At 41.9% G+C, this 17,738-nt stretch overlaps 1 protein-coding gene across 1 annotated transcript in view; it reads right to left on the reverse strand.

The window, feature by feature from the left end:
* esyt1b (extended synaptotagmin-like protein 1b) overlaps positions 1-17,738 on the reverse strand; it is a 21,803-nt gene continuing 4,065 nt past the window's right edge. The window contains 52 exon segments of the mRNA XM_061689095.1: positions 1-591; positions 1,511-1,560; positions 1,660-1,762; positions 1,857-1,988; positions 2,216-2,364; positions 2,474-2,620; positions 2,717-2,803; positions 2,891-2,962; positions 3,045-3,140; positions 4,224-4,313; positions 4,389-4,437; positions 4,539-4,621; positions 5,492-5,668; positions 6,668-6,785; positions 6,866-6,963; positions 7,034-7,121; positions 7,193-7,305; positions 7,877-7,903; positions 7,905-8,024; positions 8,094-8,144; positions 8,146-8,181; positions 8,407-8,478; positions 9,149-9,244; positions 9,623-9,712; positions 9,789-9,837; positions 9,941-10,023; positions 10,107-10,283; positions 10,729-10,903; positions 10,974-11,083; positions 11,158-11,304; positions 11,667-11,753; positions 11,843-11,914; positions 12,002-12,097; positions 12,176-12,265; positions 12,477-12,525; positions 12,608-12,693; positions 12,774-12,950; positions 13,032-13,142; positions 13,250-13,399; positions 14,026-14,112; positions 14,200-14,271; positions 14,728-14,823; positions 14,918-15,007; positions 15,477-15,525; positions 15,709-15,791; positions 15,989-16,165; positions 16,245-16,365; positions 16,872-16,927; positions 17,097-17,186; positions 17,286-17,358; positions 17,451-17,524; positions 17,590-17,724. Coding sequence (XP_061545079.1) covers positions 564-591; positions 1,511-1,560; positions 1,660-1,762; positions 1,857-1,988; positions 2,216-2,364; positions 2,474-2,620; positions 2,717-2,803; positions 2,891-2,962; positions 3,045-3,140; positions 4,224-4,313; positions 4,389-4,437; positions 4,539-4,621; positions 5,492-5,668; positions 6,668-6,785; positions 6,866-6,963; positions 7,034-7,121; positions 7,193-7,305; positions 7,877-7,903; positions 7,905-8,024; positions 8,094-8,144; positions 8,146-8,181; positions 8,407-8,478; positions 9,149-9,244; positions 9,623-9,712; positions 9,789-9,837; positions 9,941-10,023; positions 10,107-10,283; positions 10,729-10,903; positions 10,974-11,083; positions 11,158-11,304; positions 11,667-11,753; positions 11,843-11,914; positions 12,002-12,097; positions 12,176-12,265; positions 12,477-12,525; positions 12,608-12,693; positions 12,774-12,950; positions 13,032-13,142; positions 13,250-13,399; positions 14,026-14,112; positions 14,200-14,271; positions 14,728-14,823; positions 14,918-15,007; positions 15,477-15,525; positions 15,709-15,791; positions 15,989-16,165; positions 16,245-16,365; positions 16,872-16,927; positions 17,097-17,186; positions 17,286-17,358; positions 17,451-17,524; positions 17,590-17,724 — 5,034 coding nt within the window. The 3' untranslated portion in view covers positions 1-563.

Here is a 17,738-nt window from a genome sequence, read left to right on the forward strand (position 1 = left end):
CGAGATGCACAATATATATTTTAGTGTCCATCTTCCAACACACATCAAACACTTGTGAAATCATTGCAAATATAAACAACACAAACAGCATTTAACTGATGCAAAAAAAAAAAAAAAAAATGCAATCTTATAAAAAATGTACATCAAAAAGGCAACGTCAAACACAAAAGCAAGCAAGGTGCTGCATTATAAAAGTAAGTCAGATAGAAGGTTTCTCGTACTGAAGTGGCATTTAGAAATCATTTTCAAAGTTTCCAAATGTATCTGCTCTTTGCAAAACATATGTTTTCAAGCCTTTTCAGTTTTTCCTTCAATCCCACATTTGACTATTGTTAGCACTTTTGATTCAAACTCTCCTCTTGTCCGTACCAAGCGCATGATGGCTGGGTTATATGAGCAATTTGAGTGTTTTTCTCTTCTACGGCTAAGTTAGCACACAGAGCTGTAGGCTGGGGCTGCTTGTTCCAGGTGAGGCTGCTATAGTGCGGACGTGGAAAGGAGAAGGCATCAAGTGTAAGCTGCAGCCATGCCACGTTTCAGCTGTGACATCATCAGCTTGTTTGCTACTCCGCTTCATCTCTCAAAACGAACCTGCAATGAACAAAGAGGCTTTAAAAAGGCAGCATCAAGTACATAGCAAAGTGATTATGGAATTGCAGTTACAGCATTTCTTTGCTGTTTCGTCTCAGGGTTTGGATTCAATATTTAAAAATAATAATAAAATGCACAAATTGCGACGACCAGTGGTAGTTAGGAATGAATGCTAAGCACCCTGCAAACAAGGTCTAGATTAAGGGTGGGACAAACATTTTTTCTTTTGGATGAAGAGCAACATTGTTACTTTGTGTTAATAAACCAAATATGCTAATAAATCAACTTTGGAAAAATAAATGGAACATTTTAGAGATGAAAATGAAGGTATATTTTCACTGTCTGCCTGATCCACCTAGGTCAAAGGTAGGTGAGTAAATTCTCCATAAAACCAGAAATTCGGCTGAATTCAATGTAAAATACAGAGGCAACACTTTTACACCATCAGGAGCTTTATGTAAATATGTCATTTTACTTCACTATCTGTCTTGACTGGGTTATGAAGTCTACATCAATATTAAAACAAAGATTAAATGTACAAGAAATAGGAAAGAGTGTGAAAAGATTTATAACTACTGTAAATCTGCCAAATAGCTGTAGTTTATAGTGCAACATTTTTGAATACTTGGCTGAATCATTTTTTTTCTCTCACTCAATTAAACAACTCTTTATTTGGACACGTCTTCGTTTCATTATACTTTTATTATGGAAATATTATGAGAGAAGAGCGTTTTATATGAATTGGTGTGAAAGAGTGTGCAAACTTGTCACCAGTTAATCAAACGTTACATGGTTTCCTTCCAACCATTGTGGATGGATTATCATTTGATAGGCGAGGATTTCTTTTAAAGGCAATTTATTGCCTTGCTTTCAATGAGTTTAAATGTTTTGACTGTATTTTAATGATGTGAGTGCTTACCAATCAGTGACGCCAGGCACCAGCTCCACCTCCGCCAACTCAATTTGCACCTACACAACAAGATGAACATATGTGTTTAAGCCAGATCATGGCATATTTACTTAGTACTTTACTCGTCATAGAAGGAAAGTACAATAAGTTGCGATCACCTGCCCAATGACATCACGACTTCTGAATGAGGCGGAGTTATTCTTCACTGACAAGCTGAGGTGCCTCAACTTCAATTCCTCCGCAGGCAAATTGTATTCAAACCTGTAGTGAAGTCACCCAAGACGATATGAGCAAGCCAACAAGCCGAACTAACCAGAAAGCAATACGTTCTAAAAGGCAGACTTAAGTCAGTTACCTCTCATTAAACTCGGGGTTGAGATCTCGTTTCTTCACAGCCGTCTTCCTCTTGGTGGCCTTGCTTTTGTCTGGCAGCAGCATTATGGACACGTAGCTGTCTACAGCGTCCTTACTGGGGCACAACAGGCCTCTGTGCACAGACAGCAAATGGATTTAGCAAGTTTTTCAATCTTCCTGTTGACTGTGATCGAAATAAGCAGCAGGGTACATTGCGACAACATGATCCCTTTTGTTGTGGCTAAAAACATATCTGTTACCTTGTTGTTGTCAAACTTCTTGGGTGTGATTGTATTGGAATGCAAAACATGGTGCAGGTATTGTAGGTAATGTAAGTATTAGCCCATTGCGAGTGCATACCTGCAGGCATGTACAACGATGACCAGCTTTGTCCCTCGTGAGTCATACGAAAGCGACAACTTCACCTGCCCATTCCCAGATCCACTACTGGGGTCAGCACAAGGCAGAGTCCCACCACTGATCATGTCTACCATTTTGGTCTCCAGAACCTATTGAAGAGCACAAAAAAAAAAAAAACAACCAACAAGAGATGTCTACCCGTACACAATGTGGGGCAGTGTACGAACTACATGTGCGCTTGAACTGTGATTTTCCCACCTTGAGTTCAAGCCTCAGCAGGATCTGGCTGTCAGGTGTTGCTCCATCCAGATGGAACCACTGATCCAGGACCAGCTGTGGGTGGGCCAGCAGCTCCCTTACACAAACCACCAGAGAACCCATCGGCTGGTCCCAGCCACTGGACAACTGCGATGCAAACGAATTAATTCACACTTAAATATATAAGAGCAAATGTAACTGCAAATTGGAAATGCGTGCGTCATTAACCTCAGCTGGCCTTACTTTGAGCACAAGCATCTGGTGTTTAGGGTCCCGCACAAGGAAGTAGAAAGACTCGGCCCACTGAGGATTGGCGCTGCGGTCGCACAGCTTGAAAAATAATAAATAACAAAGACAGTGAGTCTAGTGATCTTTTAATCATTTTAGGGTCGACACATCACCCTTTATCAGTCTCACTTGGGTTTTGTACGTTGTGTCTCCGAGGACAAGCTCAGCTCCCGCTTTGGGCTCCTTTCCACTCTTCTTCAGCTAGAAAAACATATGTTTTATTTATGACAACACTTAGTTTGTTAGTAATTTAGAATACACCGAGAGGCTGCTGGTGACTTACGGGTAACGAGTGCGCTCGCTCCAAATGGACAAAGAGCAAAGCGGCAGAAGGGACGGCTTTGTTCTTGAAAGATTGGAGAGACTGAAGCTGCAGTACCTGCACAGTTCCCACAAGAAAAGAAGTGAGCGCTAAATGGATTCTTCATTCAGTTCTTCTGCACAATCTAAAGTGAGGCAATAAAATAGCTTTATCGTTGTGTTGCCCCTCTCATGGAACCGAATAAGGTCATCGAAATAGAGAAAAACAGGGCTCAGTATGATGCAATGCAGTTCTGAGTTGCAATCACAATAATAAACATTATAGTCAATTCTTTTTTGGGTAACTGAACCACATTTCTAACATATTTCTAAGCAAGTGTTCATAACAGACGTCTCATGAGACTGTCTGACTATTTCCCCCAATTTAACATCCATCCATCCATTTTCTGAGCCACTTCTCCTCACTAGGGTCACGGAGCGTGCTGGAGCCAATCCCAGCAGGGCATCGGGCAGGAGGCGGGGTACACCCTGAACTGGATGCCAGCCAATCGCAGGGCACATACAAACAAACAACCGTTCGCACTCACATTCACACCTACGGGCAATTTAGAGTCTTCAATTAACCAACCACGCATGTTTTGGGGATGTGGGAGGAAACCGGAGTGCCCGGAGAAAACCCACGCAGGCACGGGGAGAACACGCAAACTCCACACAGACGGGGCCGGGGATTGAACCCCGGTCCCCAGAACTGGGAGGCAGATGTTCCACCGTGCCGGCATAACTGTCTTCCCTTAGGTTAAAAAGAGGAGGCATTTGTTTGATGGGAGTTATTCATTTCTTCAAGTGGGTGTCACACCTGCCAATTAATTGAGGCACGGTTTATAGTCAGGGGAATGCCACTGTTTGAAGATATACGATTTTGTTCTGTAAAAAGTTCAATTAATACCTCTCTGACAATCAAAATCAAATTGGAACATTATTACCTTTGTAAATACAGAAATATTGATACAGCCCTTGTAGTGGATGTCATCAGTGTCTTCAGGTGTACCTAATCCTATGACCGCTGACTGATTAATAAAATGTAAACCATCATGTGTTACTTCACTGGTAACTCGCTTTTATTTTACTTTATGTCTTTACTAATGACTCCCATAGGAAGCAAGAAATGTTCTACCTCCAGCATGTACTAAAAAATGCAAACCTGGTCAAGTTGGACGGAATGCGACACTGTTGGAACCCACTCCAGGATCAAGCGCAGCCGCCCGGACTTCACATCATTCAAAGTGTACCACTGCAACATAAGTCATGTTAGCTATTGAAGCAACGTTAAGGAGAAGAAGAATTAAAAAATAAAAACTTGACTTACCCGATCGATGTACTGTGATCTGACGACCTCACTGAGTTTAATACTGAACCTAACATTCAAATAATCAGTTATTAACATTCAAATAATCAGTTATCATCTTCTCAAGACTCATACTACTACTCGCAGTACTACTAGCACAATGCCACAAACCTGCCCAGGAAGTCGTCAGAATCGAAATCTTTATCAAACGCTTCAAGCTGAATTTCCTGGACACTGTGGCTGCTTAAAACTACCTGAAGAAGAAAAACAAAATACATGCATAAATGATGTAGTGGCCCTGTAAAGCTGAACAAATGCAAAATCACATAATCGTTAGTTATTAGTCCATCCATCGAGCCATCCCTTTTCCGTACCGCTCCTCCTCACTAGGGTTGCGGGCGTGCTGGGGCCTGTCCCAGCTGACTCTGGGCGAAAGGCGGGGTACACCCTGAACTGGTCGCCAGCCAATCGCAGGGCACATAGAAACAAACAACCATGCGTACTCACATTCACACCTACGGGCAATTTAGAGTCTTCAATAAACCTACTGTGGATGTTCTTGGGAGGTGGGAGGAAACCCGAGTACCCGGAGAAAACCCACGCAGGCACGGGGAGAACATGCAAACTCCACAAATGCGAGGCCGGATTTGAATCCGGGTTCTCAGAACTGTGAGGCAGATGTGCTAACCAGTCGCCCACCGTGCCGCCGAGGTAATCGTCAAAAGAAATGAATAACATGCAAAAATGACAAAAGTCCTACATAATATTAGAATGAAAGCGGTCTACCAAGACAATACAATCCTGATTTAAATTTAAATTGTCCTGCATTTGCATGCAACAATGTAAAAGGAAAAAAGTATATATTTACAGTATGTATATCACATCTTGCAATGTTAACAAACGTGAGAAATAATTCCTGGGCTGTGCACCTATCTGGCTATAGACCATAAGATAATGGGTCCATTCTCTTGCGCAATCAGTGTTTAGTGTGCCCCCCGTTTCTTCCACTTTTGGATAATGGGTCACATTTCCCGAGAAATGTTATTGCTGTGCCTGAGAAACGAACGTAACAAGAGGGTTAAAGCGACTTCCTTTCAAAGTTCAAAATTCAACCATCTGTTTACCTCATACATCTCGTTCCACGTGGGGTTGAGATTCTCCCTGATAACATGGCTCTTGAATGTAACCCCTCCAATGGTGATCTTGACATAGGGGTCACTCTTGCCCTTCACCATGCCCCCCATCAGGTTGTCCTTAGCAACCAGACTCTGGGCCTCCAGCAGATGAATCCTCAGCAACGCCTACAGCATGCAAGACATGTGAGTTAAGTTCACAGCAATAAATTATATACAGTATACTGTATATATAGAGAACTGTGCATTAGTCTTAGAATTACTGTGTTAGGTATGATATGGAATAATTGCCAAAAGTAACTAAGATGCCACACAGGAGACATCCACTAAGACCAAAGACCAAAAAAAAAAAAAAAAACACAAAACTCAAATACAAAATTCAAAAATATCTATCATGGAGGATGACGAACAAAGGGGCAGTGGCGTTATAGCGTTCCAGTGATGCCATAGTGACTCAAATGGGGAAATAAATTCCTGTATCTACACCTTAGGTCAGATTTTCACTACTAGATTTTGTGTCATCCTTCGAACTCTGTGTCCTACTTTACTACTGTATGTCAAAAAGACTGATACGCATTAAAACAACAATGCTAGACTATTGCGCAATAAATTAAATGCACAGAACATCAAGTATAATGAAAACACGCATTTTCAAAGATGAAGAAAACACTTCCAAAAACATGAATCAAAGGTATAACTGTGGAATCTGTTTTCCAGAATAAAAATTATATGATTTATTACAGGTATTATTATTATTATTGGCTTCATTTTTTGAGCAACGTTCTCTTCAACCTTTAAGCATAAAGCTTTTGTCATGCATACAAAAGTTGCGGCTCACGTCAACACAAAGCACAGAGGACGGTTTCACAGTAACAGTTTAAGAAAGCTGGGAAGTGGCACGGTGAGTCATTGCGATTGGAAAACGACACCAAACCCACATGCTGCTGATTCATCATTCACACGACTTTTATAGAGGAAGGACGGCAGCTAAAACGTCAATGTATTCGCACTTCATTCGGCTCAGAGACACGCAGCTTTGATGGAACCCAAATATTTGACATTCTGCAGATTTTTCAACATTGTACTTATTGAGACAATAACTGAGCAACAATGAAAAAAGACAACTACTGCATTTGACTGGCTAAATATTACAAACACCAGATTCACCTCAGTGCCAAAGTCCTGGCTTGGGCTTGTGTGCTGTGGAGAAACGTCAACTTTGGGCTTCACGGGTTCAGCGGGTAGATCAGACACTGTGGAATGGGCCTGGTCATCCAGACCAGCACTGCACACACACACACACACACACGTAAACCACAAACTAGTTCAAATAGTGGTAATAAATCAGATATGTTATGAGCTTACTCCTCTGCCATCATGTCCTGTATCTCCATGTCCTCCGTATGAACTCGATGGTCTGACTTTGTGCGATGCTCTTCTGCATCTGCTCGATCGTCCACCAACTGTGGCACATTTCATGTATCAAGTGTGAATGTGAAACGAGAAAGAAATTAATGATGTGCTGTGACTCACTGTAGCATCAGGGGGCTGAACCATAGAGGACCCTGCATCATCTGTTGCTTCTTCTGGGTACTTCAGCGGGCTTGTTACTGTAGCACAACTGACGAAACGCACTCTGATAACCACACGTTATTTGTTTTTAGCCTGTGAAATGCTAAATAAAACACTCACTCATCTAATGGCAGCGTTGAGCCATCTTCATTCTTCTCAGCGGCTACCGTGACTGTCTTCTTTGAAGCAGGATGACAAGGCTGTGGAGCTTCAGTCATCCTCGAGTTCAATATCTGTTCGAACATTTTTAAAACAAAAATACAAAAAAAAAAAAAAAAAAAAGAATATTCTGTGTTGCAGAAGAAATTTGATTGACAACAGCAGTTGACAGGGAATAACATTCCACCCTGTTCCTGAAGGTGACACTATAAAGTGGATGCCAACTACCGCTGCAAGCATTTTTTACTGCAACTTTATCTACTCTGGATCTGGTGGATCACCTCACCACTCGGCCCTAATAGTGATATTAAATTCAAGAATCCATCCTATCCCCCCTTGAATGTATAAATGTGTAGTTCTCAACTTATCTGTGTAGTGTACAGTCAAAATATACCGATAAGCGTGAAAATGTAATTTCCTCTCGAGGTATTAAAACATATGTGATAAATACAAACATAAACATGTAGCTGGATCCGCCTTTGGTGAAAATAAATGCTCATTTAGGATTGACACTGTCAGAGATGTATTAATTTACTAACAGGTTTATTTATGTGGATTTAGTTTGCTGTGCTATGAACTGCATGCTCATAGTTTTTAGAAACTACATATGGAGACATGATACAGATATGATGATTTTTCTCCCACCTTGAGTTCAGCCCTCAGTAGGAGCTCAGCTCTCAGGCAAGGCTCCATCCAGTGGCATCCACTGATCCAGGACAAGCTGCGGTTCTGACAGAAGCTCCTTCACAGGAACCACGAGTGAGCCCATTGGCTGGTCCCAAGCACTGGATAACTACAAACGCAAGAAAGCAGTGTTACACTTCGGTAGAGACTGTAGTCTTTAAATACGACAAGTATTGACCTTGATGACGAGCATCTCTTCAGCGGGGTCGCGGACCAAAAAATAGAATGCCCTCATTCCACTCAGGTGACCTGCTGCGATCACACACCTACACAGGAGAAGAAGGTCAGGAGCAAGGAACGCGGTTTTTGAACAACATGAATGAACTCCCTATAATTAGCTTGCCTGAGGTTCATAATTAGCTTGCCTTAGTTATTTGTCCCATAAAGTTCTGTGCAGTTTAACTGTGGCACTGATCATTCATAAATAGATACTGTACTTTAAATATCCTTATTGCTAACAATATACTGGTATAATATATGACTTGCCATACCTTAGTTTTGTAGGTTGTGTTACCAAAAACAAGCTCAGCCCCAGCCTTTGGCTCCTTTCCACTTTTCTTAAACTGGACACAGAAAGACACATTCGACATACATTTGTATTCACTAACTGCATTTAAGGCTGCAACGCCCCCATATTTTCCTCATAGAAAACCCAAATTAAATGTAATTAACAGGCATTTGTATCACTTGATTTCATTTTAGAATTGTAAAAAACATCCAAATGTTTTTGCATTTTATTTACATTTGTGCCATTGCTGTGACCGCAAGATTACAATTTCCGCATTTTAGTGCCCTCATACTGGTCAGTGGAGACTTCAACGATGTTTCTTTCTCTCATTTGTTAAAAATAAATAATAATAAATGGAAAACAACGGCTCTTCTCTCTCCCCTCTGGGGATTCTGACCCCTACTTAACCAACCTTGAGACCATCAATAGGCTGCTGGTGGAACAGCAGGCGGCCAACATAAGGACGGTGACAATCTGGTTTAAAGACGAAGTCACCGACGTGTTTATTGTTTTTAAAAGAGGTATATGTTTATTTAAAAAAATATTTATTTATTTATGTATTGTTATTATTATTATTGAATTATTTCATAAATGTATTTTAAACTGCTGTTAACACCTGAATTTCCTCTCTGGAGATCAATAACGGATATCTCACCTCGCTAAAGGGGCTTTTTGTTAAACTCTTCGAAACGCACATCTACTAACAATGTAAAGAAGTGACTCACAGGCAATGCGTGTGCTCTGTCCATATAAACAAAGAGCAGAGCTGCAGAAGGAACTGTCTTGTTGTTGAATGACTGCAAAGATTGCAGCTGCATCACCTGCAAAATACACAGATACAATACAGTGGACACCCAGTATTTGCGAGGGATGGGGGACAAAAATTATTGTATAAGAGGGGCTATACCACCAATAAGCCACCCCAAAATAATAATAATAATAATAATAAAATAAAAAGGGAAAAAATGGGGGATAAAATCTGCAGATAGATGAGTGCAAAAGGTGTCGAACCACAAGTATGCAGGGGTCCACTTTATAGAGCAGTCTTGTGCATTCGGAGGTCAAATATGAGGTTTTGAGTCAACATTATTCCAAATTTTAAAACAATTGCATTATTTTATCAACATTGACACTGCTGGAAATAACAAAGTATCACAACATTCTGGTATTTTCATGTGCAACAGGAGCCGTGAACTTACTTTGTCCAGGGTGCCATTATGGGACACTGTTTGGACCCACTCCACTATGAGACGGACACGACCAGACTTAACATCACTCAGAGTGTACCACTGCAAAATAAGCAAACACTGAGCAAAAGCAAATGACATATACAGTATTAAAGATGCAGCCTGGGTGTCTACTCACCTGGTCCATGTACTGGGAGTGAATGATGTCGGCCATACTGATATTAACCCTGTTGACAATAGCACTGCATTTATTGAGTGTGTGTGATAGACTGTCAAAAGTGCTGCGGCGTGTTTCAGTCCTTTACTGGACAACCTCCCTCACATCCTCACCTTCCCAAAACGTCATCTTTGTCCATGTCTTTGTCATACACCTCCACAAGGACATCCTGTCCAGACTGAGGCTTCATCACCACCTATTGGAACCCATAAAAGGAGGGAAAATACAGGATTAAACATGGCTGTCTAGAACTACTTGATCCTAAATCCTGCTCAGCACCTGATACATCTCATTCCAGAAAGGGTTGAGATTCTCCTTTACAACGTTGCTTTTAAATGTGACCTCTCCAACGGTGATCTTTGCATAGGGGTCACTCTTGCCCTTCTTCATACCCCCCATCAGGTTGTCCTTGGCGACCAGATCCTCAGCCTCCTTGAGGATGATTCTCATTAGCCCCTACAGTGAGATGAAGGGTGATTTCACACATGCTGAAGGTCATCTCAAGATCATTAGTTATTAAATGTCTGTCTTCCTGCTTTAATAAGATAGACAAAACAGACAAAAGCCTCGGTGTATTAAATATTCAAACAGCAATTGGGCTAGAACCTTTTGTGTCCTTTGAATCTTAACATCTTAACTCAGACAATTTGGACATTTCGCGGCTTCCAAATTTATGAGCACAGTTTGAGGAAGGCCCTTTTGTGTTTCAGCAAGACAGCAAGGTTCATAAAAGAATGCTTGAATGAGTTTGACAGACAGACAAAATTCCGACAGGCGCACACCAAACTATTTGGAAAGTTTTCCCAGTGAAAAGGGAAACTGTTAGCGGTATATTTTTGATCCATTTTCACTTCTTCATACTTTTGTCCATTTATTGCCGTTACGTCATCGATCATATTACCTCATTGGCAAAGCTGAGGTCTGGGGCAGTGTGAGGAGGTTTCACCACGGTAGGACTTGAGGCGTCTTCTTTCGTATCTTCTGTCACATCAGCTACAGGTGTCTTTTCATGAACCTCTTCATGCATCAGCACTTGGGGGACAAGAGTTTCGACAGGAGCATCCACTGAACTTGACCTAAAAACACACACTTAACATCAGAGTCACAGAGGGAAAAAAAATATTTTTGGATGTTCAGAGCGCTCACTTTTGGATCACATCTCCCTCACGTTTCCGCTGATCGGGAAAGCGGTTTGATTCTTTCAAAGTGACCTTATCTTGGCCACTGGCACGGGGGCACTTGCTTGGTATCAGCATCTGTGTCGGAAAACAATGTGAAGTTTTAAAGGACTTCAAATTGGAAGGATTTATTCAAATGACAGCTGTCTTACCTTGAGCTCAGCCCGAAGAAGAACCTGACTCTCAGGGGAGGCTCCGTCCAGATGGAACCACTGATCCAAGACCAGCTCTGGCTCAGCGAGCAGCTCTTTGATAGGAACCACTAAGGAGCCCATGGGCAGTGTCCAGCTGTGGGAGAGCTGAAGAAGGAAGACCATGCTCTAAATGACCACACAGCCCAAAAGTAGTTTTCAGACCATACTCAGACCAATCTCAGGTACTCCAAAACTAGAACTCCCCGTAAAAGTATTAAACAGATCTTAAAAAATGACTGTGGACCCATCAGCAAAACAAAAATGGAATTTAGGCTTTGACAGAATAGGCGCAAGGCCAGATATGAGGGAGAACGCCCACACTTTTGGGTTACTCCACCCAATGTGCGCACATGGCCAGAAGGCGCGCAAATGATAGAATGAAGTGGACGGCAGAGCGGGCACAGACTTAAGCATACGGGACCCAACATGATTTGTACATGTAAAACGTTTACTGATTGTCTGACTACCTTGACAAGAAGAATATCCTCTCTGGGGTCGCGAACCAAGAAGCAGAATGCCTCATTCCACTCAGGGGACATAGAGCGATCACACACCTGCAGCAGAGACGTAAGAGATGTCATTAGGCTGGTTATTATTGTGGTCTCTACAGCATTTTCAACTAAAAGAGGAGGAAGAGTCTCACCGTAGTTTTGCGGGACATTGCTCCAAGAACTATCTCTGCTCCCACTTTTGGCTCTTTTCCACTCTTCTTCAACTGTTGATATGCATAAGTAAAAGAAACCACAGAGCATTTTACCTCTGTTACATTTTCCTTCACAGATACATCCTCCGACAGACTTACTGGTAAACCATCTGCCTGTTCAATGAAGACAAACAGAAGACCTGCAGACGGAATCGCCTTGTTCTGGTAGGACTGCCGGGAATAGAAGTGAAGAACCTTAAGAGAAACAATATAGCAAGTGAATTTGGATTCATATTATTTACGTGATGGCACGGTTTCTGTTGAAATACCAACCTGATCCACTTGGTCTGCTTCTGAGGCTGTTGGAACCCATTCCAGTACCAGGTGAACCCGACCTGACTTGACATCCTTGAGAGTGTACCACTGATACATGAACACACAATCACACACGATTATGTTAATACTCGTACAAATAGGTGTGGTCCAAAGAAGAGTTAGGCAGCATTTGGGCTTTGCTACAGCCTGTCCCTGCTGACTTTGGGCGAGAAGCGGGGTACTCCTTGGACTGGTCGCCCATCAACCGCAGGGCACCAATACCAAATAGTTCCAAGCAAAATAAAATGTGTGTTCGTACCTGGTCAGTGTACTGAGAATCAATGATGTCCTTCAGATTGATCTTCAGTCTGTATTTGGGAACCAAGTCAGCTCAGTGTACACCCCAAATTAATCATAAAATACATGTCAATACATATCATGTAGCACTACCTGCCCATGAAATCATCCTTCATGTCCATATCTTTATCAAACACCTCCAGATGTAGCTCCTGACCAGGCAACTGTGTCAAAATCACCTGAGGGGGAATGAAGTTGAGAGTATGTCAAAGCCATGATCATGTAGGCTTCCTTTAACATATTAGGGGCATTTATTTACCTCATACATCTCATTCCAGGTGGGGTTGAGATTGGTCTTGATGACTTGGCTTGTGAATGTTTCGCCTCCTATATTGATCTTGACATAGGGGTCGCTCTTGCCTTTCACCATGCCCCCCATCAAGTTGTCTTTGGGAACAAGGTTCTGCCCGGCCAACAGGTGGATTCTAAGCAGCCCCTGCAAACATAAATAATTCAATATTAGGAGAATGACGATGAGAAATTGGGGTGTAGGACCAGGTGGTGGCTGTATCGTTACCTCTGTGGCAAAACTGGAGTGGGGAGAGGTCTCCTGGGGTAACTGTTTGCCTCCAGATTCCAGGTGAGATGACGCATCAGCTGTGATACGTTCCTCATCCAACCACAGCATCTACAAGATGTGGGGACGAAAAATTAAAAGTGGACAAAAGTCTCACACCTAAGGCCTAAATTCAAAAGTCGTTAATTTGTGTAATTCCACGACTGATTGCCATTTACCCTGAGAATTGCGTTGATATAAATGCGACTGGCTGATCCAGAGTTGTCCAACTGGAACCACTGGTCCAGAGCGAGACCAGAAGTGGACAGCACACGGGACAGAGGGATGGTCAGACTGCCTAATGTCTGCACACGGTCTACATCCTTCACCTGGTTGACACAATACAAAGACAACGATTGCAACAATTCTGAATGACAAGGTGTTTGGTGTTTGGTGCACAATCAGTGGTAATCATGCACCATAAAACATGAAATTCAATATAAAAGTTGCACGGAATATTTTGCCTTGACAAGAATGAGGCAGGATGGCAATAAATGGTGTCCACTATAAAGACACAGACAATCTTGTCATTAAAAACACAACAGAAGTCAACAAGTAAACTCAATAAAACAAATCCAAGTTTGTGGAGGATGCCATAAGATAAAGATAAAGGGAAAGTATCATTACAGCCATCCCTCTACATAACTTCATGGAAATGGCTTGTGTATGCATGTTTTTGCAAAGTCCAATGCACTAAAAAACAGGCTAATTAAGAAAAGGGATACATTTTGCCCCTGCGCTCGGCAGAGGTGATAAGGCTAAGGTTTGATTGATAGGTGCATGAATTGCAGGTTATAGAACTGCACTGCATAACACTGGAAGGCGGTTGTAATGCTCTGGCATCAAGAATTATGCTGAGGTAATATTATCTTTGTAAAGTCACTTGTAACCGATCTCATTAAATTGTGCAGGCATTACTAATATTGTTAGGTTAAAGCAACAAATGAAAGGTTACCTGAATATCAATATCTTGTTTGCGTGGATCCTGGATAAAAAAGGTAAATGCTTCTTCCCACTCTGGATCGACTGTTGTGTAACATGTCTTAAAATGCGAAGAAACAGAAAAAGCGGTTCAAGTCACAGGACCAATAAATGGAACATAATATACGACATTGTAATTTAAATCTACCTTGCTCTCTCTAGTAATATCCTGCACAGATAACTGCACCATGGGATTGGGCTCTTTATTCCCCTTCTTGATCTAAAAAATGGAGAAGAGATTTGTGTGTGTTTTATATATATATTTATATATATATATTTTTTAAAAAAAAAATATATATATATATATATATATATATATATATATATATATATATATATATATACAGAGAGAGAGAGAGAGAGAGAGCAAAAGCATGTGACCTGAAGAAGAGAAATGTTTGAAAAAAAAGCGTGGAAATTCACCATAGCAACTTGTACACAGGAAGCAAGCATTCTGTGAGTCAGCTTTAAGGAGCCGAAGATCTACATTAAGACCACAATGAGTTTGACACAGTTTGTCACGGGGACGGGGTTGCTAAAAATAACCACACTCTAGTTTGTGTCTGAGCAGGGTTAGAGGCCACAGCAACAACCGTGTGGAAAGCTAAACAGATGGCAAAGCCTAATTGTAACCACACAGGAAGCAACTGTGAGCAACACGAGCTATTTGACTCACTGGAAGTGCTTCGGCTTTGTCAAGATAGATGACCAAGATGGCGGAGGAGGGCGGGTCGGCTGTCTTACTGGTCACACTCTCGTTCCTCTTCAGGATCTGGAATGGGGGAGAGTTCCAGTCAATGTTTCTTAACTACATTGTCATTACAGTGGGGGGGAAAACACATCTATCCAGCATAAGACGGGCACACCTGCTCGAGTCGATCAGTGGTAGGCATCAAGGCCAACCACTCCAGTCTAAGATGGACCCGACCCGACGGCGTATCCTTCAAAGGGAACCACTGAGGACACAAGAACATAATGAAACCTCGTCACACAATCTAATGAGATACAAAACAACAATGGCAGCAAAGATTCTGCCTTCATAAAGATAATGAGGCTCGATCGACACTATCACAAAAGTATGAATGTTTATTATCGTTTTTTAGTCTGCAATGGTGTAGAACTTTTCTGCATCATGATGAGTTTGCTCAAGAAGGTAACCACAACTAGAATTATATTGCTATTTACAATTTTAAACATATTGTTCGATTAATACTTATAGTATGTGATCATGGCAAACATAACTAGGCAAATATACAGTAAGTGTATTCTATATGTAATTTTATATAGATTATTACTTGCATCTGTTCTTAAAAAATGGACTTGTTGACAAACAACAACTTAAAAAGCCTTGCATAAAGCTAAAACAATTACGGTACAAGGAAATGTCCCAAAATGATGAGAAGAATAAAAACTGCATTTTCTTACATCATCAACGGCTATGGACTTCTTCACAATGCCCAAATCTATTTTGGTCCTAGGTGGAAGAAAAATAAAATGAGCCCATTAATAAAACATATCAGAAGATGCAATTTGGGAGAAAACAAAGAAATGTGATTTTGTCCAGTCTCTATGAAATGTAATCACTGAGTGATTGAAATGTGTGACATTAAACATACAAACACAAAATACAATCGAGACATGAATGATGCACATGTACCTGCCCAGGAAATCGTCCTGGTCTGGATCTTTGTCATAAACCTCCACCTCCAGTTCCTGACCAGGCACTTCATGGACTATCACCTGGTGCATCAGACACACATACAAAGAAATGTATACAAATGTATACAGACCCCTGCAATGGTTGGGAAATGGCCGTGGCGTCACATTGAATGAATGAAAATGGAACATTGAGAGGCAGTCTCATTTCTCCACCAGTGTAACAAAGCAGGCTGGTGAGTGAGTGCTCCGCACAATCATAAGCCCTCCATGTTCCTTACCTCGTACATCTCTCCCCACTTGGGTGAGTCTGTGTTGTCGAAGTGGTGGGACGTGAACATCTGTGGACCCACCCGCAATATGGCATAGGGGTCTGACAAGCCGGCCATAACCCCTTTCACATAGCTGTCCTTTGCTGCCAGATTCTGGGCCTCCACCAGGTGGATGCGCACCACACCCTAAGGTATAAAAATGACCGCGCTAGATAAGAGAGATATGGTATGTATCATCTTGAGTTGCTGTGTATTGCATCTTTACCCTGGGCAAAGGGGAGCGAAGATGCCCCACATGCAGGTTTGGAACGAGGGGGACGACCAGACGGTTGGGGAGTACCAAGAAGGAGGCGATGGCATCCATGATCATGCTGTCAGACATGACACTGAAGACGAAGAAGGAGAACACGTTCCACTGGCATTACAAAGATGTCACCACATAACATTATTAAAGATCATTAGCTTGGGTTATGTCAATATAAATATTTCTGTTAAACAACAGCAGTGATTTGGTGTAGGTCGGCTGCGCCCGTAGCAAGGCGATTATTATCCCCCCCCCCCCACCCCCCAAATAATATACTTGACACTTGATCACAGCACCAACACCTATGCTACATCTTCACTCTCACACATCTCGAGTGAGCGATACTGTTAAACACAACGTTTAAGGAATCGCTTGCTGGAATCGTTTGAGCCCGACATCACAAACTTTTCACAACAAGCATTTTCCAAGACGTAAGAAGCTATTCGCTGTCTCGGGTTAGGTTAAATGACTTATTGCCAATAAAAACATTTTGTTGAAGTAATTACCCTTTATGTTTGTTTTAATCAAGATTTTTGTTTCGTTTTTAATACTGTTCGAACAGCGTGATGTTATTCGAGTATGACTCACTTCAGTCCGGGGATATCCAACAAATTTGTCAATCCAGTCCAGTTGATATCTAGTTTCTGGGATGACATAAATGTAAGAAAGATGTCAACGAATATTGCAAAATCAATCAGGATGGGAGTCAATAGTTGAAAAATACCAGCGAGACACACAATACCCACAAGAGAGATGGTTGGGTGTGCAACAAGGAAAGGACAAATAAAGGTGAATGTCGACAGATCAACCTACTGGTCTGCGGATGAAGAACATGGTGACTGCACCCACAATGGGCACATCTCCGATCAGCGGCTCCAATATGACCCGCATCATCCCGTGCAACTACGTGCACACAGAAAGGAACTAAATGTGAAAGCCGCAGGGAGATTCCCTCCATCATGAGATACAATATCGCATATGATAATGATGTTTTTGACTCACCTGTATTCCCTTGACTCCAGCTTTGCAGAAGTATCTCTTTACTTCCACGTCGATCTCTACATTGCCAACATAGCTAAGAGGAACATGTCACCCACATTTTTTTTTTTTTTAACATTTAAAAAAAATGTGTCACAGATGTGCCAAGAGCCCAAGGTCACATTTTACCTGATATACAGATCAAGCAGGACCTGTCCTTTGTCGTTCTCTGTGTGTGCCTTGATCCCTACCACCTTCATGGCCTGCACAGAACATACATTATGTAGCCAAGGTCAACGGGCCTAAATCAAAGCAAAAATGGCATCACCTTGTCGCCCATGTCCACTTTAGTGAAACTGAGCGTCTGCAGGTGGCTGCTTGAGGCTCGAATAGACGGCGCGATGGTCTCCACCAGGAGCTTCTCGAGATACTGGCCGACAAAGGGCCACACCTGCTGCAGCACCTAGAAGACCACGC

Source organism: Phycodurus eques, chromosome 10 (genome assembly GCF_024500275.1).
Source record: "Phycodurus eques isolate BA_2022a chromosome 10, UOR_Pequ_1.1, whole genome shotgun sequence".
In the NCBI taxonomy this organism is placed as follows: Eukaryota; Metazoa; Chordata; class Actinopteri; order Syngnathiformes; family Syngnathidae; genus Phycodurus; species Phycodurus eques.